Below are 25,393 nucleotides of genomic sequence, written 5' to 3' on the forward strand. Positions count from 1 at the left end.
TCCCAAGGTAGAGACTTAAGCTATTTTATGCATCTTGCTCACCAGACTTCAGTAGTGTTAACACAGCAGTTGCCCGTCAAATCAAGGATACTCTACAAATTCCACAGGAGACTTGGTAAGTTGTTCAAGTCCTTTGGTTTCCACAAAGGAAGACATTTCAAAACTTTTATTTCTTTCTGAGTTCAACAACAACAAAAAGGAAGGTTAAAAAATACAATTCAGTGTTATAAATTGTAACATAAAAGGAGTAAGGAAATGTTCAGTTAGGTCAAGGAAAAAGGAAGGTAAGAAATACAATTCAACGTTATAAATTACAACATAAAAGAAGTAAGGAAATGTTCAGTGAGGTTGAGGACAATTAATTCTCAAATAACTTCCATGTTGAGTTTTGTTTCACTGACATATTAACCTGTAACAAGAGCTGAGTCTTGATATTGTCACTCCTTGTATGCACTGCATGGGAGAGCTATACTCATTGGTTATGTGATTTAGAGTAATGAATGAAATTTAGATGAGTATGGTGTGGCAATTGAAATGGTTTTGTCAACAGAATGGGGTATCTGTGGGAACATCTGATCTCAATCCAGCTAGACTAAATTATTGGGGCAATTGTGGGAGATTACCCAAAGCTATGATGGAAACATTTGTGCTAACACTAGCTGTCTTATTCACATCCACACCGTCACCTTCTCTTAACCTTCTAATAACTAATGTCACATAAGAATCATGGCATTTCAAAGCAGAAGGATGCATGGGAATTCTCCAGTCTGGTGCCATCCTTTGTGTATTAGACAACAAAGGTCAAACAGTTGAATGTGCTGCAGACCTCAATATTCTTGAACACAAGAGTGTTAGCAAAACATTTCCCAAAGTGAAATCCAAGCTCGCAATTAGAGTAAGAGGAACAAAACAAAGTTACCACAGGCCAGAAAGACTGAGAGTCAAACATTTTCTCTACCATCTTCCCACCTCAAAATTGCTGGTTATGCACAGGGAAGTGTCACTCAGAGTGGGGAGGCGGCTCTTAAGTGTTTATAACTGGTAACCTTTGACAGTTTTTCCCTATTTGCCTCCCTCTTCCAAAATTAAAACTCATTCTTTTCTTCATCACCCCAGATTCCTCCTTTATCCATCTCCTCATCTTCTCCAGTTTACTCTCACAGAAACACTGGCTTCTCTTATTTTAGTCCTTCATAAATCTATGTTCACAGGAATAATTCTTTTAAGCATGGCTATTCATTAAAGTTAAGTCAAAATGAGGAGGGTTTCATAATGGTATTCTGTATCATAAAGTGATAATTTGACATGAATTACAAGGAGTGAAGTACTTGTGTCTAAGTCTGGTTGAGCCCATTGTAATTGGGTTTTAGGAGATTTTCACTAATGAGCTAGGAAAACTCATCTTGCAGCCAAAAAGTTACAGTAATAGAAAAGTAGCTACTTTAGGATATTCCAAACTGAATAACTCAGGGGCAGTAAACATCAGTGATCATGACAACAAGAAATGTTGAAATCTTTATATATAAGGTGTACTGGAGGTTAGGGTCTTTGTCCAGATATTTAGACATCATTATACCACTAAGGAGTCTTTGAGTAAAATTATATAAATATAAACATGTAATACAGAGGCTTGGATTTTTTTCCACAGTTTTATTAGTGCATATAAGTTACATAGACTAATGGCTTTCATTTTGGCAGATTTCTATCTGCATATAATATACTCTAATCACACCCTCCTTCCTATAATCCCCACTGCCCCACTATCCTCCGAGTTTCACATATTTTGGGAGGGAATTCAATGGAGGCTTGGATTTTGACATAGCTACAAAGCCATCTTTACCAGAGGCTGCTGCAGTTAAGCAATATTTCAGTTTTAAGAGCACAACTTTATAAGCAGCTAGTAAGTCCTAAGGATGCTCTTATTCTCTTAACCTGATAGCATCTTATATATACTTCATGCAAGTAGAAGGGGCACTTCTATGAAAGGACTCTCTGCTCTATGTAGAAGAAATTCACTACTGATGTGTAAGTAGATGAAGAGAGAACACACGAAGGTAATTACCTATTTTGCTAATCACACAAAATGTGCTGGACAAATGGAATCTGGGTGAACTGGTTCTATTTTGAGTTACCAAACTCTCTCCTGCTTCCCTTCTGGGGAATGGATAGTTTATTTTAACACTGTCTTTTATATAATTGATTGGTCCCTCATGTTGTCAGAAACCAAAATCAAATTTAAAACTCTCAGTGTATTGTATGGTGGTCAAATATCTTTCAGATAACCACATATGGCCTGTAGCCATAAGTGAATATTGGATGAGAATATCATGGAATACTGTCTCAAGGTTTTAGATAGATAGATAGATAGATAGATAGATAGATAGATAGATAGATGTTAAGATATTCCACCCATGAAGTTGTTCAAGACAGAAGAGTTCTTTTAAGGGAGTTGTTCTTCAAACTAAACACTATGTATTTAAAATATATTCACTTTAATACTACACTATACATTTTTCTCCAGGGAAAACTTACTTTTTGAAATTTCAAATGATTCAAACTTGACCGGCTGAATATAATTCACCAGATTAGACATCTCTTCTGTGGCCATAGCCTCACTCCCAGCAGTTCCCTGGATGAAGAAATACAAATTTAAAACTTAAGAAAATTTTCCAGAGTCAGCATGACATTATCAAGGGTTATTTTCCCAAGAAAATGGTCATAAGATTCAAACCAGCAGAAAACCATCCCTCCTCTTCTGAAAAGGATTATTGCCCCGAGAAATTCATTACAAGAGAAAGAGGAGGCAATACAGGCTAAGGATCCCTAATTCAGAGCTTGGGACCGGAAGTAATTCATATTTCAGGGTTTTTTCAGATTTCAGAATACTTGCTTACATATAATGAGCTATTTTGGGGGTGGGACTCAAGTTTAAACAGGAAATTCATTTGTTCCATATCTTCCTTATACACATGGGCTGAAGGTAACTGTTATACAATACTTTACATAATTCTGTGCAAGAAACAAAGCTTCAAGGGGTGGAGGGTTTTGATTCTGGAGCATTTCCAATTTGAGATTTTCAGCTTAGGGACCTCATCTGACCAAGGTGAGGGGTGAGAGGTGAATGGAGGCCCTCAGTGGGGTTTGGTCCGTGGTCAGCATCCCTGCCCAGGGGGCTGCAGGAAGTCAGCGCCCTCTGAAGCCTGGAGTCAGAACCTACACTGTACTATGGTGAGGAGAACACGAGTTCAGTTTGAGAAGCACTGACATCTGATAGGAGAGAAGCCACAACTGATGTCTAAGAGGGGTAAGTCAAATGCTGAATGGTAAGAAAATTATCATGTAGGTGACAACTGGATAAACTTGAACTTGCTAATGGTAAAAAAATAGGTTGCCTTGTGGCAATGGTTGGGGTGGGTGAACAACTGCTTTTCTTCCTGACCCCCACCCCTTTCCTAGTTCCCTTTGTGCTTGTAACCCAAGGAGCATAGCAGGGTATAGGGTTAATTCTGTAGCTTCTAGAGCCAGGTCATATGGTCTTAAATCCCAAGCCCACTAGTTAGAAGCTGTGCAATCTTGAACAAGTTACTTAACTGCTCTGTGCTTCATTTACTGATCTGTAAAATTAGGGTAAAATCAGTCTTTAAAGTTTATAGTTTTTGTGATTATTAAATGGGATAATTCATGTGAAGGAGCTCAAAACAGCATCTGAAACATAGTAAAATCTCATCTTTCTTTAGCTATTATTAGTTGTTACATAGTACTTTGATACAGCATTCAGCAATGAAGAAAACCAATACTGGAGTATTGGCACAAGACAGGCTCTGTAGAATGATCTAATATTTTCTCCCATTTTTAGAAGAGAAAAACCATGGAGACTTGTGTTTTCCCCCTTTTTTGAAACTCTGGCAGCAATATTTAGGTTTAATGTCAATTGGAAAATATTCCTTCTTAAGTTCAACTGTTCAATTAGTAGGACAGTTTTAATACAATGATTCAGTGTGGCTGATCAAAGCAAATACAAAGTTAAAATCGTTCTCTTGCAAATGCAATTTAAGAACATTGTGACAGTTTTCCTTCTGGCTAAAGATGCAGATATGAGAGTCATCCACCTGAAGCTTATTATCAGAAATTAGAGCTACCATAAACTATACTTTATGGACATTCTCTTTGCTCTTTATTTTTATTGCTTTGAAGTGCTGGGGTCTGAACCCAGGGCCTTGCATGTGCTACACACATAATCCCCACTGAACTACACCTCCAGACCATAGTTTTCCTCTTGGTTGTTAAGTTGAAATTTACTATGGGAATATGATAAAGTAAAAAAAATTAGATCACATTAGAGGAAATATAAAATAAAGAACACTCAGTAGGAGCAGCTTGCTATTACTTACTTTTAAACCAGAAAGCTACCAGTATAGAGACGGACAGTTGCTAATGTATTTGAAATCAGACCAGTGCATTTTTCAAAACCAGGACTTCTGCTGAATTAAAGTTCTCAAATTCTCATTGACCTGCCTCTGATTGACTCTAAAATTCTGTGTAATTAATACTTCTAACCTGATGATGTTACTTGGGATGGCTGAGATTGTTTCAGTAGGTATCTTTCATGCCTCCCAAATTACAACAATGGGATCAGTGTCATTGCTATCTCTGAACATTTCTCTGAATTCCATATTCTTCTCTGGTCTGTGCTTCATCTGACAATTGCTTCAAAAACTGAAGTTGGCAGTTGTTCGCCATGCATTTACTCTCATGGACGCTAGATGGCAGAACGAGACCGTGGGATGTGTCCTCGGGGCTAATGATAAACCAATCAGTCGCTGGGACGCGGATACCCACCTCATCCATGGAAGACTTTTTACAGTCGTCATCATCTTCATCATCGTCACTCTCCGTATCAGCTTCGCCTGCCAAATTTAAATCACAGTTCATGACATTAACACGTGTAAGCCCAAGGCACTTGCAACAAGACATATAGCCAAAAATTGACTAGAGAGTTTCTTAGCAACTGGATTTTTTTTTTTTAGTGTTTTTCAGAGACCTAAATTTTATAAGCTGTAGAGAACTAAATTGACATTTTGAATATAGATTTTTTCTAAATTTTATTTATGAATAAGTATCATTTAAAATGTCCAAGTTCTCTAAAAATTGTCTTAACAATCTTTCTCCGGATGTTTTTGAGCTTATGGCATCACATATTGTATTTTCTGTGGCATATGTATCCTATGATGCTAATACAGATCAAGCATCCTTTTTTCTTTTCTTGTCTCCTAAGTCCTGACTCTGATGCAATGCCGGGCCACTTCATAGCTCAGTGACCTTGTGTGACCTTTTCCAAGGGCCTAAAGGACCTCTCAGAAATCAAAGAAGTCATGAACTAGGGCAGGAGCTCTGGGGCAATGGCAGCAAAAATGATCACAAAACTGGAAAGTACACACCACATCTAAAGGTTTGCCTACAAACCCATCTACACATGTCTGATCATCTAAACAAGGCATATATTTTAGAAAATGGAACAGTCTATTTAAAAGGGCAAGATAAATGCGTGAACACTTTGAAATCATTACGCTTAAAAAATCTAACTCACTCGGACCTAATCTGGCTTCATATTAGTCAGTACACAATCATTTCAACAGATTGTTTTCTCCCCCAGAGGATTTAATGCACAGATTTCTAGGCAAAATATTCACAACAGCACTCTGTTCTTTAGTCTGACCCAAGCATGTAAAAATATTTGCAAGTCAAAAATAAAAGTATAATTCTAAATTGATTTAACTACTGTATTAGCACTATCAAGCCACTAGATGGCAGTATTGGCTGGATAACGAGACAGGCGGTCTTGCCAAGTACCTGCCCTCGCCTCAGCCTTCTGAAGTTAAATGTCCCCATTCAATCCATAGAAATGTCAAGGCACCCGCAGCAATGCCTTCCAAGAAGCGTATAAATACTTTCATTTGGCTGATGACATTCAGTCATTTACTGAATGATAGCAGTAAGGCAATCATGAAATATCTTTAGAGGAAATAGATTTTTGGGGACCAACAAGGGCTATTATTTATGAGTTATTCAAGAAGATCTCATAAAATCACTTCATGGTGCCAGTATTACATCAATAGGGTGAATCGATTTTGTTTTGAAAAGAAAACGTACTTCATTTTATTACCAACATGTACTTTCAGGAGGTTGTCACTTAAGTACTTTTTATAATCAAAATTTTGCCTGAAGTTCTCACTCTTACTGTTTCTTTAATCAGAAAGGGGATCTTTTTAATGAAATAATCTGAAAAAACGTTTAGCAGAGCCTTCTACAAAATGTTTCATCAGACACAGCAATATAGTAGTCCTTCCAAATACTCAGCAGGTCACTGTTTGGTTTATGTGGGAAAGAAAGAATTTGTCTCCCTTTACTTACAAAAAGAAGAATCTAGTTTTTTCTTGACACATTTTAAATTTTTAAAAGTAATTCATAGTAACTATATATTTATGAGGGAACCTCATAAATTTGGAGGGACCTGGAAGGAATCTTGTTGAACTATTAAAAAATTTTTAACAAATCTTCCCCTAGTTCTTTAAGACAAGTGTGCTAGCTATGGGCAGAATCTTGGAAAAGCATATGGCCCATACAGGCCATGATAAGTGAATTAGCTTTGAAATAACATCCATTTCGTGTTTTTCAAGTTACTTGAGTTCCTAATACTGCAAACATCTACCAAGCAACTGGTAAATTAGCAGTACTTATTATTCAGGGGCCTACCTACATATTAAAATGTCTAAAAATTTCCATTGAAATAATGATTGCACAACAGACTACAGGCTAGCTTAGGAAATCTACCGAACTACTAACAGATTGCTGCTCTTTCTCTGTATTAAGCAATAATGTTCACTGCCTGTAAAAATTATTTGTATTATGCATCCATTTAATGAGAGGGAGAGAACTGGTAGTAGGAAAGGCAGATGGTAGAAAAAACAAGCACCCACATTCAAGGGAAGAGGGTTTGACGAGTAGCTTTCAGGGTACAGGGGCTTGTTAGGAGAGTGGGTGGCTATTAATGATAATCATTTCAAAACTTCAGAAAGAACATCCTCACTGAGACTGAAAGTCGTTTTTGAAGAACGAATCAGAATTGTGTAATAATGTTTGAAATACACATTGAAGAGCTACAAAACAGAACCCTCTCAAAGAATGATATAATATTTGTTGATAAAGATGTTGATTTAAACAATAAAAACAAATGACAATTGGGACACAGAAATAGAAGACAAGGGCTGGGGATTTAGCTCAGTGGTGCTGCTGCCTGCCTCACAAGCTCAATGTCCTGAGTTTGATCCCCAGTACCAAAAGAAAAAAAAAAAAAAATAGAAGGCAAAACAAGTCAGAGTCTTGGTCAATTATTATTTTTCTGATTGCTTTAGAGTTTTTATTTCTCATTTTAAAATTGTTTTAAAATCTTTTAATTGATATATGATAGGAATGAAGAAAATACTATATGGATCATATATAAGTGAATTTTTACCAGATGTCTAAGTAACCAGTAGCTACATTAAGAAACAAAGAAACAAAATATAACTCTGCTTCCAGAAAGCCTCTAGGGTCCCTTCTTGTTACTTCCTTTCCAAGGGTAACTTTTACCCTGGCTTCTAACAGCACAGATTAGCTTTGTCTGCTTTTGTACTTTATATGAATGGAATCATAAAGTACATGCTTTTTTGTGTTTGTCTTACAGTACTACTTGGTGTGAATATACTACAATTAATTTGTTGAATATTTGCTTGGTCTCTAATATTTGACCATTTTTAATAGTGCTGCTTTTAGCAATTTGTGTACACATCTCTTGGTAAATGTAAATACAGTGGACCCTCAAGTTAAGACCGGCCTGACATACAAACAACTTTGGTTAATTAGGTTAATGGAAAATTCATTGGCCTCTTGTTATCTATAGCATGTACCCAGGTAAGCATCCAGATCTCTGCTGCACTGACTTAGTTACAACCAGCTCTCAGGAAATGATGGAGTTTGTAAGTCAAGGGTCTACTGTACACATTCTTAACCCTACTGGGTGTTTACCTAGGCATGGAATTTCTGGAGCATGTAGGGCCTATGTTGAGCTTTTGTAGATACACCAAACACTTTCCCAAAAGGATTATTCCAATGTTAAACTTCTGTGGTAGTTCATCTTGAGGACAAACTACAAGGCCTTGTGCTGTTGGGCAAGTGTTCTACCATGGAGCTACACATCCCCCTAGTCCCCCAAGTTAAACTTTTTTCTCTCCTTTTATTTATTCATTCATTTTTTTGAGTACTGGGGATTGAACCCAGGGCTTTTGCCCCAAGCTACATGCCCAGTCCAATTTTTAATTTTTTATTTCGAGACAGGGTCTTGCTAAGTTGCCCAGTTGTCCACGCTGGGCTCAAACCTGGGATCCTTCTCCTTCAACTGTCCAGATTGCTAGGGATACAGGTGTTCATCACCATCCCCAGTTCAAAGTTAAACTTTTAATTGAAAACTTCCTGTCATCAAGATTGAAGTTTCCTCTACTTAATCGGATCTTTTAATACACCTTCAGATTGTTAAGGTTCTGACTGAACTTGGAAAATAAAGCAGACTAAATGACAAATAATCCTAGGGAAATGAGGGACCACTTTGAATTCTTTTTTCATCTACCATAAAATATTTATTTCAACCTAAGTTTAAAAGGACAAAGAAAGATAATAAGCATCATCTATGGCTTTGATATATAATTCAAGTAATTTTGCCATTTCATGATTTTTAAAAGGTTCTGTAAAACATGAAATATTGACACCCAGAACCCTTCCGCAACTCATCAATGAGAATGCCCCTCGTGAATATCCTGTCCTCGGTCCTATTGTTAATGTTTCCCATGAAAAAGCTTAAAATAGGGCCAGGGATTTAGGCTCAGTGGTTTCAACACCTGCTGCACAAGCGCAAGAACCCGAGTTCGATCCCCAGTACCAAAAGAAAAAAGAAAAAAAAGAAGCTTAAAATTACACGGTCATCCCAAAGATTATGTGGCCAATGTAGAAGCCAGAATAATGCCCTCCCAAGGATGTTCATGTCCTGTGAAAAACAAAAAGGACTTTGCAAGAGAGGTTAAGTTGAAGACCTTATGATCTGGATGAGCAGGCGATCTGATGTAAGGACTCAGGTCTCTCAAAGCAGAGGGCCGTTCCCGGAGCGGTAAGAGGAGACTCTACCTCAGGGACACGCAGCACTGCTGCTCTGAAGCTGGGGAATGGTGCCGGGACCCAAAGGGTATGGGTGCTGATGGAAGCCGGAAAAGCAAGGAAAGGAAATTTCCTTGGAGCTTCCACAAAGGAACACAGTCCTGCGGACACCTGTGTGGAGCCCTTAAGGTCCCCGTGGGCCTCGGAATTTATAGAACTAGAGAGTACAACATCTGTGTACTTTTAAACACTGAGTTTGTAGCAGCAATCAGAAGCCAATGCAGTTTAAATCAGCGCTGAAGCAGAAATGTTAAATGTCCCTCTAAAGCTAATTTCAGATGAGCATTTTCTAAGCCACGCGTGACAGTGACAGGCACCTCCCAGCCCCTCACCGGCTCCTGGGGATGAGGGCTCGAACATGCTGGAGGAGTCGCTGTATGTGTTGGAAGCTTGTTCAGAGAGCTTCTTTTTGCCACTTCCTTCTGATGACTTGTGTGATTTCTTCTTGTTTTTCACCAAAATTTTATACATTAAATCCATAGGGCTTGGAAGAGGGACTCCAGATTCCAGCTAACAAAAGAAAAGCACAGTGTTTCACAATCTGCCCCTTCCTTACAGACCTCTGCAAAACCCCCAATAAGCACTGGAAAAGAGGAGCATGTGGATTATTCTCCACTACCTTCAGCACCATCATAGCTCAGTGATCTATGCTAAGTGTGTTCTGCCTCTGCTGGGTGGAGGGGTGGCTGGTTCTGAGTTCTTTCTTTTTCACATCAAAGACATATTTTAATTCATATACATTTATTTTTTGATAACAAAATCATAAGATCTACATAAGTTCCATGAGTTTTCCACAGGACCATGTAAATCCAGCCATCTTGATGGAGGACAGGTAAGAAGGCCTTGGTCTGAATTTTCTAAGCAGGGAAGCCAGGGATCTGGTAAGAAGAATGAGTCAAATCAGCCAGGACCTCTCTAGCCAGCCAGTGGAAACAATTGTTCAGATGCAGCTTAGTAGGTAATCTGGCTGCACATCTCCTTGGCTTCAGATATCCTTCTGGCCCTGACATTCAGGCTACCACACTTGCAAGCCTTCTCCTGTTTCATGCTTGCACATCTAATGGGAAAATCAATTTCCCATGAGAAAGTTATTAGATACTGTATCAGAGAGCACTCCTATAAGCCACAGGAGGGGTTATTTTTAGGAAGTCTACTGCACTCCCATAGCTTGTCCTCTGCTCTTTGCAAGGAATCTGGGGACTGGTATTTACTCACTTAAGGATGTGAGGGGACTGTGAAAAGGGTCCAAGAAGGAAGAGGCTATGTTAGGATATTTCTGTTGCTTTCTTTGCCCCAAACAAGGATTGGATCATAGCAGTAGAAGCCTGAGTTCTGCCTCAAAAGTGCATGCAAGAAAAGGGGCAGCAACCAGTAGAGAGGGGCTCAGAAATGCTTGAGCCACCTGAAGTGTTCTACTGTGCACTGAGGAGGCTCCCCTGGGAGGGAAGCAGAGGTCTGTCCTCTGACTCTTTGGGCTGCCTCTGGTTGCTAGGAAATCTGTACCCTTGACAGAGTCAGACCAGACAGCAAGGCAGGGAGAAGACAGGGAAGGGGATGGGAACAAGGTGGTATCTTCCACCCCCACTGGGGGCCACTACTGGTATCCTCTTAGTCAAAGAGTCCTGGTTCAACTGAGTTAATCTTGCTAAGCAATAAAACATGGGAGGGGAATAAAAAGGTCTTTGTAGATAGGGAGGGGTGGAGGGGTTGAAGGGAAGGCAGGGGAATGGGGAAAAAATAAGAACCAAGATGGAATATGGAAAGGGGCAAATTTCCAGTGATGAATGTCATTATATTGTATACCTAAAATGTACCGATATAATTGATAAAAAAGGAAAGTCTCTCCAGTCATAAGTAATATGTGCCTTCCTTCCAGGTCAGACATCAAACCTGCTTACTGGGTATTTTTCCAGTGGCTCCATGAGAAGGGCATCACCAAAGATCAACCGGCAATACTCTGCCATCTTGGCTTGCTGCTTTGGGCTAAGGCAGAAAAAGAAGGAAAGAAAGCAAGCAGGGAGGGTTATTCACAGAGCTCAAACATGGTGACTTCATGTTATCAGTTGCAGACAGAGGTAATTACTTAAATCCCACCATTCAGGACCCATTTTTATCATTCCAAATTCCTTTGCCAATGGAGGTGAATTTCAATAACACACAGGTGGACAGTGACAGCCGGTGCACACTGAGGAATTGGCTGGGGGAGGCTATTTTTAACACTGACCTGCATAGACACAGACAGAGGAAGAGGGGACAGCAGGTCATTTACCTGTCACTGAATTCCTGAAATTCCCAGAGTTAGACTTCCTTCCTCCTGTTTCATTCCCTGATTCTAAGTCAAATGCAAAGGCACTCACAGGGGGAGAATCTCATGTGCAAAGAGGAAAAGGCAGAGTGGACTTGTGCAGGGGTCTCAGAAGAGAAGCCAAAGCAGCAGATGCCGTGGAGGCAGAGTCTAACTGTTCTGTGCATAACAGGAAGTGGGAAGGGAGGTATCCTTCGAGTGCCACCAGCAGGAGCCCGAGCTGCTGGGAACAGGCTGGAGTTGCAGGGTTCGCTGAGCTAAACTCCAGGCTTTGAAGGGTTCTGGATCTATGAAACAAGGACAATTATAACTGTTCCTGGGAAGGGGGGGCGGTGCTGAGAAGGTGAAAGGAAGTAATGGATACAAATGCCTTTGAAACACTACAGGAGCGGGCACTTTTAAGATGACCCCACTGTCAGAAGGTGACTTCTGCTGACTGAACTAGACAGATCCTGCCTCCAGCACTTACAGACACGCTGAGAAAGGGCGACATCCACATTCTCTCAGTATTCCTGCTTTCCTCAATACATTGAAAGGCAATAAACATTTTTTCTCTTTCTGTGGAACGGTAGATATCATTATAAGGTATCAAATTCTGTTGGGTTGCATATAAGCTGAGTTTGAGCCACAGGCTGTCAAATTCAATTCACCTAGGTTGAATCTCCCTGCTGCAGTGATAATGCATCATAGCAGCAGCGGGGCTGTGTTATGAATAAGGAGTGGTGATGAAAAGTCTGCCTCACCACAATTCAAAGCAATTATAAAATGAGATCCTTATTTTCTCCTTCCAAGAATGATAAGCCTGGATCATGGACCAACCCCCACCAAGGGCACAACTGGGGATTCAGATGACAATATGCTGCGGTGGCATACAGGGAGCAATTTTCATTATATCCCTTTCATTCTTTTTTTTTTTAACAAAGCAGATATTTTAGGGGGCAGGGGAGTTCTCTGGGGTTTACACATCATCCTCCAACACTTAGAACTGCAGGTACAGGCTCAGGGGAGATTCTAAGGACTTGTGACACTCCCCGTAAGTTCCTAACACCTTCTCGCCATGCCTTTGTTACAGGAAATTGTGTCAATGAGAGCTTTGGAGCAGGCAGGGAACAGGCTGATTTGGCAGGGACCACAGGGATGATGCTGGTTGTCACACACAAGGGCTTTGCCAGGTCAGTCCATGCTCTGGCTGCAGCTGAGAACAAGTCCATTTGTTCTGGGCCCACACTTTCCAACCTGCACTAAAGAAAATGCCCAGAGAAAGGAAAAACTATGAGAAAAGAAAAAAAAAATGGAAATGATGTTTATATAAATAGGGAAGGGTGGAGGGGGTGAAGGGCGCACAGGGAATGGGGAAAAAATAAGAATTAAGATACATCATGTACAGGTACAAGTACCCAATGATAAATGTACGTGAATTGGATACCTAAAATGGACCAATAAAAGAAATTTAAAAAAAAGAAAAAGAAAACGAAAACGCCCAGAGCCTCCGTTTCACTTTCTCAGAAGAGCCTATCAAACATCACAGAGCTCCACCACACCAAGTGTCTGGCAGCAGCAATGCCACCCCAAGCTTGCTAGAAATGTATCTCTGGTGTCAGTGTCTGGGGAAGGGAGCTCAGGAATCTGTGTCTTCACCAGCCTTGTTCTTGTTTTGTGGCACCTTTCAGCCTGGAAGCCACTGTGACAGGTTAACATAGGCCAACAGGTGCTGAAGCAGATTGCATTTATTTTTGAGAGTTGGAACTTGGAAGCCCCGTGTTCTCTCTGATCAGTGACCAAGAAGGAAGGGGAGGAGCTTTAGCCCAGTGCCCTGCTTCCAAGATTACCTGGGGAACCAGATTCTTACCAGCAGAGTGACATCAGGGAGATGTTTCAGGTGTCCCTAAGCAGGTGTACTTTGCCTTCAGAAGGATGGTGCTGGAGCTATGATTCTAACTCAACACCAGTATTGAAACACCTGAGCCACTGACCTGCAAGCAATAGGGCTAAGTCCTCAGTGCATTTATTCATGGGGTTGGGAGGGAAGCCCTGGCACATCCATTTCAAAAAAAGCTGCATGTCATTTTCGGGCAGGTGGGTAGTGAACCATAGGGTTAAAGTCTCATCTAGTAATTCACTCATATCACTTGGGGTCTTGCTAAAGGGTAGATTGTGACAGAGTCCCCGGTGGGGCCACCATTGTTGCAATCTGTCTCCATTTCCATCTCTATCTCTAAATCTCTCTCAGTGCTGGAGATGGAACCGGGGATCTCAAACAAGTTAGGCAAATGTTTTGCCTCTGAGCCTCATTTCCTAGCCCTGCATTTCTAAGAAGTTGTTTTCCAGGAGGTGGGTGTTGGTGGTCTAAGGAACACAGACTGAAGAGCAAGGATCTGTGTCCAAAACAGAAAGAGGAAGATGCAGACCTCCAGGAAAAAGTAAAATGTGATATTTACTAATCAAGCTATTCCTGTTCTTAGTAAACACACCTGCTCACCTGACTTAAACATAGAAGAGAGCAAACTGAATACGAAAAGTCAGAGAAAACAAAAATGACTTTAATTACAGGTTATAACTTCAGAAATAAAAGGCATTAAAATTGCAATTAGCAAAAAAAAGAAAAAAAAGAACCTGAAATTTTAGGGCATTAACAGCAGCCACCATGGAAATAAAGTGAGAGGGGACAAATTCACAAATACATTTTGAGCTTCAGCCTATAGCAGACATTTCTGAACACATTAAGGTGTTCAGAATTATAAATACCAGGGAAAGTGGTCAGTTTTCCAACAAGGAAGACAACCTGTGCTGTGGGGTAAATCCTCCAATCTGAACTAAACCAATGAGGAAGTTAAGGACCTTGTCCAAAATCTCACAATTGCCTGTGGCTGAACCAGGACTAAAGGTTACTTCCTTTGACTTCAACATAGGATCCTTTTGAAGAAAGTGCTAGTTCAAATGAAGGGAAAAGTCAGAGTCGGCTAAGGTGTTTTGAGAATGTGCTCCTAGGTCTGGGTGTGTGTGAAGGATTCTGAGGTTACACCTAGGTTTAGTGAAACAGAAGGTGTGTGTCACAGGTTCAGAACGAAGTGTGGTGACCCACAAGTCAAGTGTAGGATTCTACCCATGGAGGGAAAGTCCACCCACTTTCTTTGTGTTGTAACACTCTTCCCAGGAAAGACTTGTGCCTGGGCATCTTGATATCTGGAGTTGAAGGTCAGTGGGAAGGAGGCACAAACAACTTCTCTCCACAGTGGAAGCCGAGCTCTTAGTATTTCACAGCCATTAGGATATCTCAATCATGGGACCAGGCCAGAGATGTTACCCTATTTCTGTTGTCACATATGAATTACAAATGAACTTTCAATAGCTAAATGTATTTATCTAGAGAGGGTAGTATTAGGGCACTATCCTCTTTCTTTTGTGCAGTGTAAGAATTAGTTTTGGATCTCTGTATAGAAGTATGGAAGACAGCCAAAAAAAAAAAAATCCTATAGTTGAGGGTCACAAGCCCCATGAATGTGACATTTGTAGGTAGTTGCCTTAGAAGTTCTGGTTGTCTTACTTTAATGTTTTGGAGGCTCACGATGCTGTTTATAAAGTAAGGGATGTTGTTGGTTAGTAGCATAAATTCTTAAGCCAGGCTGGCTGGATTCGAATCTGTATCTGTCATGTTTTAGTTGCATGGCCTTGGGCAAGTTACTTGCCCAAGCTGGGATTCAGTTTCTTCACCTGTAAAATAAGGGTTATTACAATATTTATTCTGGGGAACATCTGAGTTTGTAGTGAGGGCTACATGATCTTAGGCATGCAAAATATATGGAAGACTGCTTGCCACAAAGTAAATGTTCAGCTGTTATTGTAGTGGTGGTGGTGGTGGGTGACACATCTCTGGCTACCTCCAAGGAGAGTTCCATGTAGCATGTGAGACAGTACAGAATTAAACTGTAGTCATTCATGTTGTCAAATTTAATGCAAATATTTCTTAAAAAAAAAAAAAACTTTGACAGATGTCTTTTCTTAAAACACAAAACAGACAAAACAAAACAACAAACAAACAGACCACATCAACAAGTCTGGAAACTACTGTGCCTGAAACAAAAATGGCAAAACACAGAGCCCAAGGACAAACAGGTGGACAGAGCTGAGAAAGTGTCCCCAAAAAAGTCACTTTCAAGTTACACCTGTTGCAGCCAAGAAGGTATTAAATCTAGCCACCTAAAAGGTACTCTGAGGAAAGTACAGCAGGACAGAATAAAATCTTTTCTCTTAAACGAACCCTCAGAAGTGGTAGGAAAACTATGCGTCAACTGATCAGATCATGCATTGGATGGCTGTTTCCTGAATCAAGTAAATGTGATATGGATTTCTAGAGAGCAAACCAGAAATACAATTACAAAGTTGGTTACATCAAAATAAGGTCTTTCTGAACATATATACTAACAAATTACTGCATTTGTCTACTTATTCGATCTTGACCAAAGTGCTTAAAGTTTAGTGAATTACTTAATAATTAATGAATGGAAGCACATGTTCTAAATTAGTTGGACAAAGTAAAACAAGTGACCCAGAAAAGACCCTCGACAGGAAAGAGAGGAAAAAAGAACTTATGAGTCAAATTAGGACATGTGATGTTGGGTTTGGGTTGGAAAGGGTGGATCCTTGGGATCAATTGAAAATGCTCTTCTAGGTAATGAAGGCCCTTATTATATCTGCTTCACACATTGATTCCGTGGACTAAAATTTTAGTTTGATGAAGTTTGACTCCACATAGAGAATATTTTTTCCTTATGAGGCTCTTTAAAGTAACTATATGATAAATGCGTGTGTGTGTGTGTGTGTGTGTGGGTGGGTGGGTGGGTGTGTCTTAGTTATAGATGTGATCCACTCTGGTACTCTGTGATAAAATGAATATAAAATACAGAAGTCAAAAACTACCTTTTCTTTGTATAGCTTGGAAGTAAGTGCAGGCTACTTTGAAGTAGGAAAGTATTTAGAAATAGGACCAAACTGGAGAAAACCAACAGGAAGAGGCAGTACAGAGCAGTTGGTGGACTAAGAAGTGCATAAGGGCAGTGTAGCAGAATAGAATCCAGAGTTTTTGTTCTACTGGTCATTTAAAGGGGGCAAAACTGACTGTAAATTTGCATGCAACAGAACAAGATAATGGAGAGTGAGGTTATAAACTGGCACACTGAGCTTCAAATCCATGATAGAGACAAGTATTGTGTAAGAAGATGTATTCCGCTACTTTGCAAAAGGAAGTCCTTGGTTTAAAAATTGTATTATGGCATGAAAATAGATTCTACAAGTCCAGTGGACTATTTTAATGCTGATGAGATTTAAATGGATGAGTTCCCTCAACATACACATGAAAACATGCCACTTATTGTGTAACATGATTGAAGAACACCATTCGTAAAGTCAAATAGTCTTAAATCTAATGAACAATTATTAAATATGCCCCATTTGAAAGAGAGACCTTAATGATTGTATTGAATACTTACGAATCCACGTGGTTTTCAAATGAGAGGAGAATTGGAAAAGGTGAAGTCTTAAATGCACACTCTGCGATTGCTTCTATCACCTCCTAAAAATGAGAATACACGTATATTTAACATGCCAGAATATTTAAAGTGCATATTATTTTATTTGGGGTTGAATCCATTAATATGGTTGATTATTTTCTTCTTCTTTACCTAAGGCCTTGCCCATGCTAAGCAAGCACTATACCACAGAGTTATATCCCCAGCTCCTGTGGTTGTCTTTCTTATACATAAAACTTTATTAAATCCCCCAAAATTGACAAAGGGGTTGCTAGGACTGCTGGATTACAAAATTTCTGACCTCTGACTCTACAGGGTAAAAAGAAAAAAAAAGACTGGATTTTAGTGGCAGTGAAAGCATATTTTGAAGAAGAATATTTCTTAAGTATATGTTTTATTTTTCATAATAAATAAAATTTAATCACATTATAAAAATTTGGAACAGTCAGAGAAAGTAAAATTTTCACCCATAAATTCACTTTTGGAAGCAAATCTTTTGTTTATATAATCATTTGGTTATGTTTAACTCTAGTCGGTTTTTCAGGTGTTTTTGTAACTTTTTATTATGGTGACTACTCAGACTGTATTCTTTAAAAACATTGTTAAGACATACCTGAAATAGAATTCAGTCATTTAGAATGTTCAGTTCACAGTTTTCAGTGTATTCACAGAGCTGTCCAACTACCATCCCAGTCTGCTTTAGGAGACTCTGTCACCCTGGAAGGAAACTCTGTACCCAGTAGCTGACCCTGCTCTTTCTCACTCCCCACCCTGTACCCACGTTGCCCTAGGCACTCATTAATCGACATTATGTCTCCACGGATCTGTTGATTCCAAACATTTGCTATATGGAATCCTGTAATACGTGGCCCTTCGTGTCTGGCATCTTTCGCTCAGTGTGCTTTAAAGTTCACTGGAGTTGTGACACGGATCAGGACTTCATCTGCCTCAGTGGTACCCACATGTTGTCCCAGCTACTCTGGAAGCTGAAATGTGAGAATGACTTGAGTCCAGGAGTTTAAGATGAGACTGGGCAACACAGTGAGTCACTCTCATAAATAAATAAATAAATAAATAAATAAATAAATAAATAAATAAATAAATAATAAATAAATAAATGGCCTGTCTCATAAACTTCAGCGTCTTTATAAAATTCTTGAAAAATAGAAGCATCAACCTTGATTTAACTATCCCCCAACTATTTGATGCGTATAATTCTATGGAGAACATCTTCATTTTTCCCTGACATTTTAAATGATTTTCTAGGACCAGATTCTCAGAAGGGGACTTATTGAATTGAAGAATATGAATACTTTTATAATCTTCAAATTACTTTTCTTTTGAGATAGCCTGGAGTAATGCACCAAGGACCAGATTGAGACGCAGATTCATCAGCTCTGGGCATTATTTTTTCAAAACGTTTTTCTTATTGAATGGGTATTAAAGTAGTTTCATTTATTGTTTAGTTACAACACTGTCAATACTATTGAAGTTTTACATTCCCATGGGTTGCTTTTTAGTTGCATTTAATTCTTTCACACTCTCAAATAGGAATTCCTACTCCCATTATTTATGCCTAAAACTTTCCCACTACCTTTGCAATCTTCCCTCTGCAGTACATAGCTTTCTTTATAGCTATGCCATTAAACCACTTCCCCTGCCTCAGAGTATAAATAAGGCAGCCTAATTCTGTACTGCATTAGCATATATTCTCTAGGAAGGATTTGCCTACATGGAGCAGAAAGAATCAGCTGAACTCCTTCTTAGAGATGAGTCCACAGACTGCCATTTATACATCATCAATTTAACTTTTATGATAGTTGAGTCCATAAGAATAAATACAATATAAAAACCAAGCAGTACAGTGATTTAAAATTCTTTATTTCTTTTATTTCCACACAGGCTGTGGATTCAAACAGATTTATGCTTCATTTCTACCTCTGAGACTTATTAGATGTGGGACTTAGTAGATGTAGGAAAAGTCTTTAATGCCTCTGTGCATGGTCTTGCTGATCTGTAAAGTGGGGGATCATCAACTTCACAGATTTCTTGTGAAGATTCCATGAGAAGAGGTGAAGGATCTAGCTTATAATGCTGAGCAACTGTTCTGAAATCAATTAAGGTTACCGCATTGGTGGTTCCTCTCTCTGCAATGACCCTAAACCTTCCCTCTTAGACCATTACCAATAGAAACAGAAGCTGCCCTTAAATGAAGCATTTAATATGTTCCACATAAATATCTCACCTCTTGCTAATAATACTGCATATGGAAAATGTTATTTGCCATTTTACATATTTTAAAACTGGAATTCACTGAAATTAATTGACTTGCCCAAAGTTACAGAGAAGACAATACCAGACTAAACCTCAGAAAATTTCTAAGATCGCCTGTCACATTCTTCTAAGCTCCCTCGGGTCCCCTAACCAAGGCATGAGTTGTGTTTATAGGTTTCTAGCAGTGTCCTAGAGTTAAAGTGGATGCCATGGGTTGAGCATGGAGTGCACTGATAGCCACAGCCTCCATCATGGCAAGGTATAAATAATTTAATTTAGTGTTCCACCCTCACTCTGGCTAAACAGAAATTCCTTGTCTACATAACACCATAACTATTGCAGTCATAGAAAGAAGGCTAAAATTTGGCTTTCTGTATTTCAGCTGCAATGTCAGGAGCTTGCATTTGTTGGGTACCCAACATGTGATGCTGCTTCTGTGCACAGAGTCGGGTTACTGAAGATTTATTTACAATGACTGTAGGACATATGGACTAGTATTGTAACAGGGGCTCCTTTAAAATCAGGAATTTAAAGGAGGACCTGGTCATTGCCTAGCTCCCTTTTGCTTCTCAGACTTGTTCTCTGAGCTTTTCCCAGTTTATTGCAAATTCCTGGAATACTGAGCCCTACAGACTTGCACCCCATGATGGAACCAAGCTTGCTCCCCATAGGAAGGAGCAATCATCTCATGGCAGGAACTGCATTGCCCCTTCAAGTCACAACAATCCCCCAGGGGAGGGTGTCAGCAAGACCAGACCTGAGATCATGATCAGCCAGATCACAAGGTAACAAAGGTTGCTGGACGACACACACTTCCAGACTCTCACTTTTGTCCTTCCACTATATAATCTGGGAGCTCTTGTTCGTACCCGGAAGACAGAGTTTAGGACTTTAATCCCATGTCTTCCCAGTGTGGCCACAGTGAAGAAATTCCTTTCTCATTTTTCCACCACTCACCTCTCTAATTGGACTCTCAAGGCGGTGGGTGGTCAAACCTAGTGAGCTGGAACCCCCAGAGCCAGGCCTGTGGAGTAGGACTCCCTCACATTCTCATCTCCACTTTGATGATAAGAAAGGAGTTTAGCTTGATAGGGAGCTTTTCCTAGATCTTGCAGCCAGGAAGCAGGACAGGTGGTCCTGAAACCTTGGCAGTCAACTCCTGAGTAGTGTCCTCAACTTCTGTCTTCTCTCTCCTTTTTTTGATTTTTGGAATCGAACTCAGGGCCTGACACTTGCCATGCAGGCCCTGTGCCACTGCCCTTTCTCTCTTTTCCACTCATTCTCCTCCCTCCTCTCTCTGCCCATCTCTGCCATAATCTTAGCTACCAGTTTGGAGACCCTTTCAAACCTTTAAACCAAAGAAAACATTTACTGAATTTCATCTAACAATTTTAATTGGGAGCAACTGAAAACTTGAGACATTTTTATTTGAGAACTTTTGTTCTTTTGCACCTTTGAAATATTTTGTAGGTGCTCATGACCTTTCAGGATGAGAAAACCAGTTACAGCTTTTAAGTTTTATTCTTTGATGCATGGTACAATTAGTGGACATTGGATGTGAAAGTTCCTTCCTGTTCAATTGCTCTTGATCAACCCAACACGTTTTCAGAACTCTAACACTGGATTCAATAGTCTATTAACCATATGTTTCAATTACTAACCTCAAGTGGGACAAGCTGCCCTTGAAATCCTTTATCATGGACAGACAACAGTGGGGTATATTTAGATATTTGCATTATGCATGCCTTTCTGAAGCCAATGATATTGCATCTTAAATTATGATTATTTCTCTAAGGTAATGAAGTCTTATTTTCAGAAATGCTTGATTTAACAAAATACTCAAATTTGTTTGTTTGTTTTTGGGTTTTGTTTTTTTTTTTTGAGACAGGGTCTCACTATGTAGTCCAGGCTGGCCTAGAACTCATGGAAATCCTCCTGCCTCAGCCTCCTGAGTGCTAGGATTATAGGCACGTACCACCATGCCGGGCATAAAAACATACTCAAATTTGATACATTTTCATTGTGTATTTTTTCTTGCTCTACCCAGCTTTCCATTCTCTACTATTGCTGGCTGCCTGAGGGGGCAAAAAACATCAGCCTGGGCAGGAGTGAGAAGGAGGGGGTTCCCAGGTGGTGAAGAAGGAGACTGAGGAGGAGCAGAGAGAGTGAAGACAAAACGGCACATTACCAGGTCCTGGGCACCCAAAAGAAGAAGGTAATGAGGTGTTGAAACAGAAGAGCAGATATATGGGATAAATACTAAATAAGCCAGACCACAAAATAAAAAGCCTTCCATAAAGAGGCTGGTTCATAGCATGTCCCCTTTCCCAGAACACAGCCTTTTATTTTGGCCTATACAACAAACAAGGATCACATGCCAACTGGAACTCTTGCTTTGGGAAATGTACTGCAGAGAAGTATCCTGGATCTCACTTACTGAGAGCAGATAAACCATGGGACTTAGAAATGGGGAACATGGCCATGGGTTTACTGTTGCTGCTGCGATGTGCACCATAGCTATAGAATACAGTCTAATGACCCTGCCCAGGCCAGCCCCAAGGACACTGGAAACCCCAAACAGGGAAATGTCAGGAGCATCTTTTCATTGCCTATCGATATATTATGCAGAGGATTTCTCAAGCAAAAGTGGAGAAAGACAAGATGCTCTTTTGTAATGAACAGAGGCAAGAAAGACTGAACATGAAGCCTGTGCTGTGTCTGCCTTCTTGCTTTGCAATGGAAAAGTTCATCCAAAATATTTATTGAGCACCTAGTACAATGTCAGGTTCAGTTCAAAGTGCTTGGGACAGATGAGGGCCCAACATAAAGACCCAGGCTTTGTTGTGTTTCCATGCTAGAAGAAGGAGATTCAATAAACCCGGAACATGATAATTAAATTAAGGAGAGCAGAAGGTGGTCAGAGAAATAAAATTAAGGCGAGGGGCTGAGAGAGTTTATATCAGTGCAGGTGGGAAGTGTATTAATTAAGGAAGGCCAGGAGGCCTCGGGGAGAAGGAGACAGCAAAGGCTGTGAGGTAGGAGACAGGGAGGTTGCAGCTGAAGGACTGTGGTGGAATGCAGCGAAAGTCAAGGTTGTCCAAGGTGAGGGAAGGGGGTGTCTAAGTGCAGAATTTAAAGCACCTCACTCTAGACACCCACAAGACTGAGGGACCTCCGTAAATCCTGCATCCTTGGCATCTTACTTGTCTTGGCCTCTGTTTTCACCCTGATGCAAGGGACCCTGCTGCTATGAATTTATCAACAATGCAGGTTGGTTTCTCTGCTCACTCTCCAGCCCCAGTGATGACTGCCCACCCACATCTCTGCCTGATCCGTCTGTCTTGCAAATGCACCCAAGCAGGGCACAGCTGGACAAGCCAACCCCTGCAGTGATGATCTGGCTCTTCTCTGGTCACCTCCATATGCCAACTCCTCAGGCACAGAGAGGAAGCAGTACCCTGGGTGAGATTCAGGCTTTAAGCCTCTAAATTTGGTAGCAATCTCTCAGACATGAGCTTCTCCTGCAAGGGATGTTCCAGGAGCCTGTGCCTCGGATTACAGATGTAACTGAAGAAGCACTTTACCCTAGAGTGCAGGAGGAGAGTCACTCCACAGGAACTTGATGTGGAGGCCTTGAGCAAAAGCTCCCCATAAAATAAACAGGCCTGAGAACGTGCTCTGTGCTTATGTTCCCCCAGGGAAGAAATGCAAAGAACTCTGAAGACTTAATTGTTAGGAAAATACAATTGCTCTTCACCAGGACTTGAGGGGCAGACTGAGGAGTAGTGGGCAGGGAGGTGGCCTGACCTAGCAGTGGTTGTGTACAGTGCTGCTGCCCCTCAGCCCCATCAGGGTGTGCTGTCTTCCTTCTAGATGGTCTCCACCCAGTGAGGACAGAGAACCCCACACTGCGGGCCCCACCCTGGAGTCACAGTCCCTGCTTTTCTGACACAGCCCAACCACATTGGGTGGTATTTTAGAAGGCTGATCAAGAAAGGGTTGTGGTCTGGCCTGGAATCCTAGCACCCTGGGAAGCTGAGGCAGGAGGACTGCAACTTCAACCCCAGCCTAGATAATTTACCAACTTAGCAAAATACTGTTTTACAATAAAACATTTTAAAAAAAGAAGGGCTGGGGATGTAGCTCAGTGCAAAGGCCCTGGGTTCAATCCAATCCACAGTTGAGAGAGAGAGAAAGAGAGGCAGAGAGAGAGACTGACCAAGGACTATTGCAGGGTTGGGATGCCAGGGTGGGGAGGCAGGGAGGGGCATAAGGCAATGAAACAAAAAACCATTTATTTTTCCATTTAAGAAGATATAAAGAATTTCACAATGGTTAATTTCAGCAACAGAAAAACTTTTAAAGATTTTGATTGTAATTAAGGACAACCTCATGTTAAACTTTGTTCTAAAATTTAGTAAAGGGCGGTACTATTTCTCTAATTACCACATTACAGGCTATATTTCAGCAGTCATGAAAGTCTGCTTCCCTGGATACATCATAGTAAATGCATTTTAAGATGTTAGTGACATTATTTCTGAATATATTTTTGTTAATATCAAATATTGTACCTTTGATAAGAAAAGTCCATTTGTCTAACCTAAAACTTGGCTATTTCTTGAAAATCTTACTTCTTTTGCTATTCTCTTAAATGATGACAGTATATTTGCTTACATTCCCAAGAGCCTCTGTGCTAAAACTTAGGTTTGGGAGTCACTTCTCCCAAAGCTATTTCTAAAATATTACTTCTCAATCTTTCTAAAAATAAAGAAAAAAATACAAAAACAAAATTCAAACAATAATCTCAGTTACCCTGAGACACCAGTCTTTACCCCTTCTCTCCTCATTTCCCATCTGCTACACTGCTCCTCATGAGGCGATGGCTCACTGTCTTCTTCATCCATGGCTTTGTCACCCACCGATTTTGGTGATGTCAACATTCAATTCACCCAATATCCGGGCCCCTCAGCACTCTTTGCTTCCCATTTTTAATGGGCTCATCTCCACCTACCTTAGCTACATGCACATCCTTTTCCTTCTTTGTTTAATGGACAAGCTGGTAACACTGAGCCAGTTCTGTCCTGAGGCTGAGGTAACCCAGGTAATAAGGTTCGTGCCTGAGCTTGTTCTCTGGCCCTTGTCTTCATTTTCTTCCAAAGCAGTGGGACACTTGAGTCAACGAAAAGAATAGTTTCTCTGAAGCCTGCACATTCCCTTCCAGATCTCTCTCCCAGTACCTGGGACACCACATTTGCCCCCACATATAGCCCCAACCCCTGGGCAGGGCTCTTTGCAGGCAATGTGGACAGAGCTAGGATGTTCAGGATTGCATCTCCATACATATGAATGTGAGTCCCTATATGGTACAAGATGGAGTCCAGGGTGGAAAGAGAAGAGACCAAATCTATCCCCATTTCTGTTTCATAAGAATGACTGATGCTTCTCTACCATTAACAAGCTTTTAGTCCTACCTCCTACAAGAAACTTATTAAGTTACAATTGTGGGATTATTTCTGCTTCCAGACAGCACCCAGCCCATAGTACACTTTTCCTCCACCCTCTTTCAAGTCACCTAATAAAAGCCTACACACTGCAAACTCTGCCTAAAAAATATTTACAGGGAGGCCACAATTCTTGATGATGTGTGTTCTCCACTTTCATGAGTGAATAAACTCAACTTTGACTATTGGTTTGTTCTCAGAGGTTTGGACTGATTGGCATTAATATGTTAAGAGCTACAACACAGGGCAGAAATTTTACAGGTTGAGCATCATTAATCTGAAGATTTGATATGCAAAATCCTCTAAAATCTGAACACCAACACATTGTTAAAAAGTTTTGGATTTTCGAACATTTTGGATTTTCAAATTTTCAGATGTTCAGGTTATGGATGCTCAACCAATAAAGTCTATGCGGATACTCAAAAATCTGAACAGTCCCACAATCTGGAACACTTCTATTCCCAAGATAAGAGAACTCAACCCCTAGTACCACAATGGTTAATATTATCATCAAGATGAAGAAAATAAAAAAGCCAGAAGCATGC

General features: G+C 40.3%; 1 protein-coding gene across 7 annotated transcripts in view; it reads right to left on the reverse strand.

Moving 5' to 3' along the window:
- The window catches only part of Plcb1 (phospholipase C beta 1), a 794,669-nt gene that overhangs the window by 154,660 nt on the left and 614,616 nt on the right, over positions 1-25,393 (reverse strand). For 4 of the 7 annotated variants that reach the window (XM_004840809.3, XM_004840811.4, XM_087189085.1 and 1 more), the window contains 6 exons: positions 17,035-17,117; positions 11,142-11,226; positions 9,561-9,753; positions 4,840-4,907; positions 2,533-2,629; positions 92-176 (listed from right to left, as the gene is read on the reverse strand). In XM_004840809.3, the coding sequence (XP_004840866.1) occupies positions 92-176; positions 2,533-2,629; positions 4,840-4,907; positions 9,561-9,753; positions 11,142-11,226; positions 17,035-17,117 (611 nt within the window). The remainder of the gene's footprint in view (positions 1-91; positions 177-2,532; positions 2,630-4,839; positions 4,908-9,560; positions 9,754-11,141; positions 11,227-17,034; positions 17,118-25,393) is intronic. The other 3 variants (XM_004840810.3, XM_004840812.4, XM_087189087.1) reach the window with 1 other exon arrangement.

This window comes from Heterocephalus glaber, unplaced genomic scaffold, assembly GCF_053883595.1.
Source record: "Heterocephalus glaber isolate CG9 unplaced genomic scaffold, H.glaber_assembly_v1.0 deba00001532, whole genome shotgun sequence".
NCBI lineage: Eukaryota > Metazoa > Chordata > Mammalia > Rodentia > Bathyergidae > Heterocephalus > Heterocephalus glaber.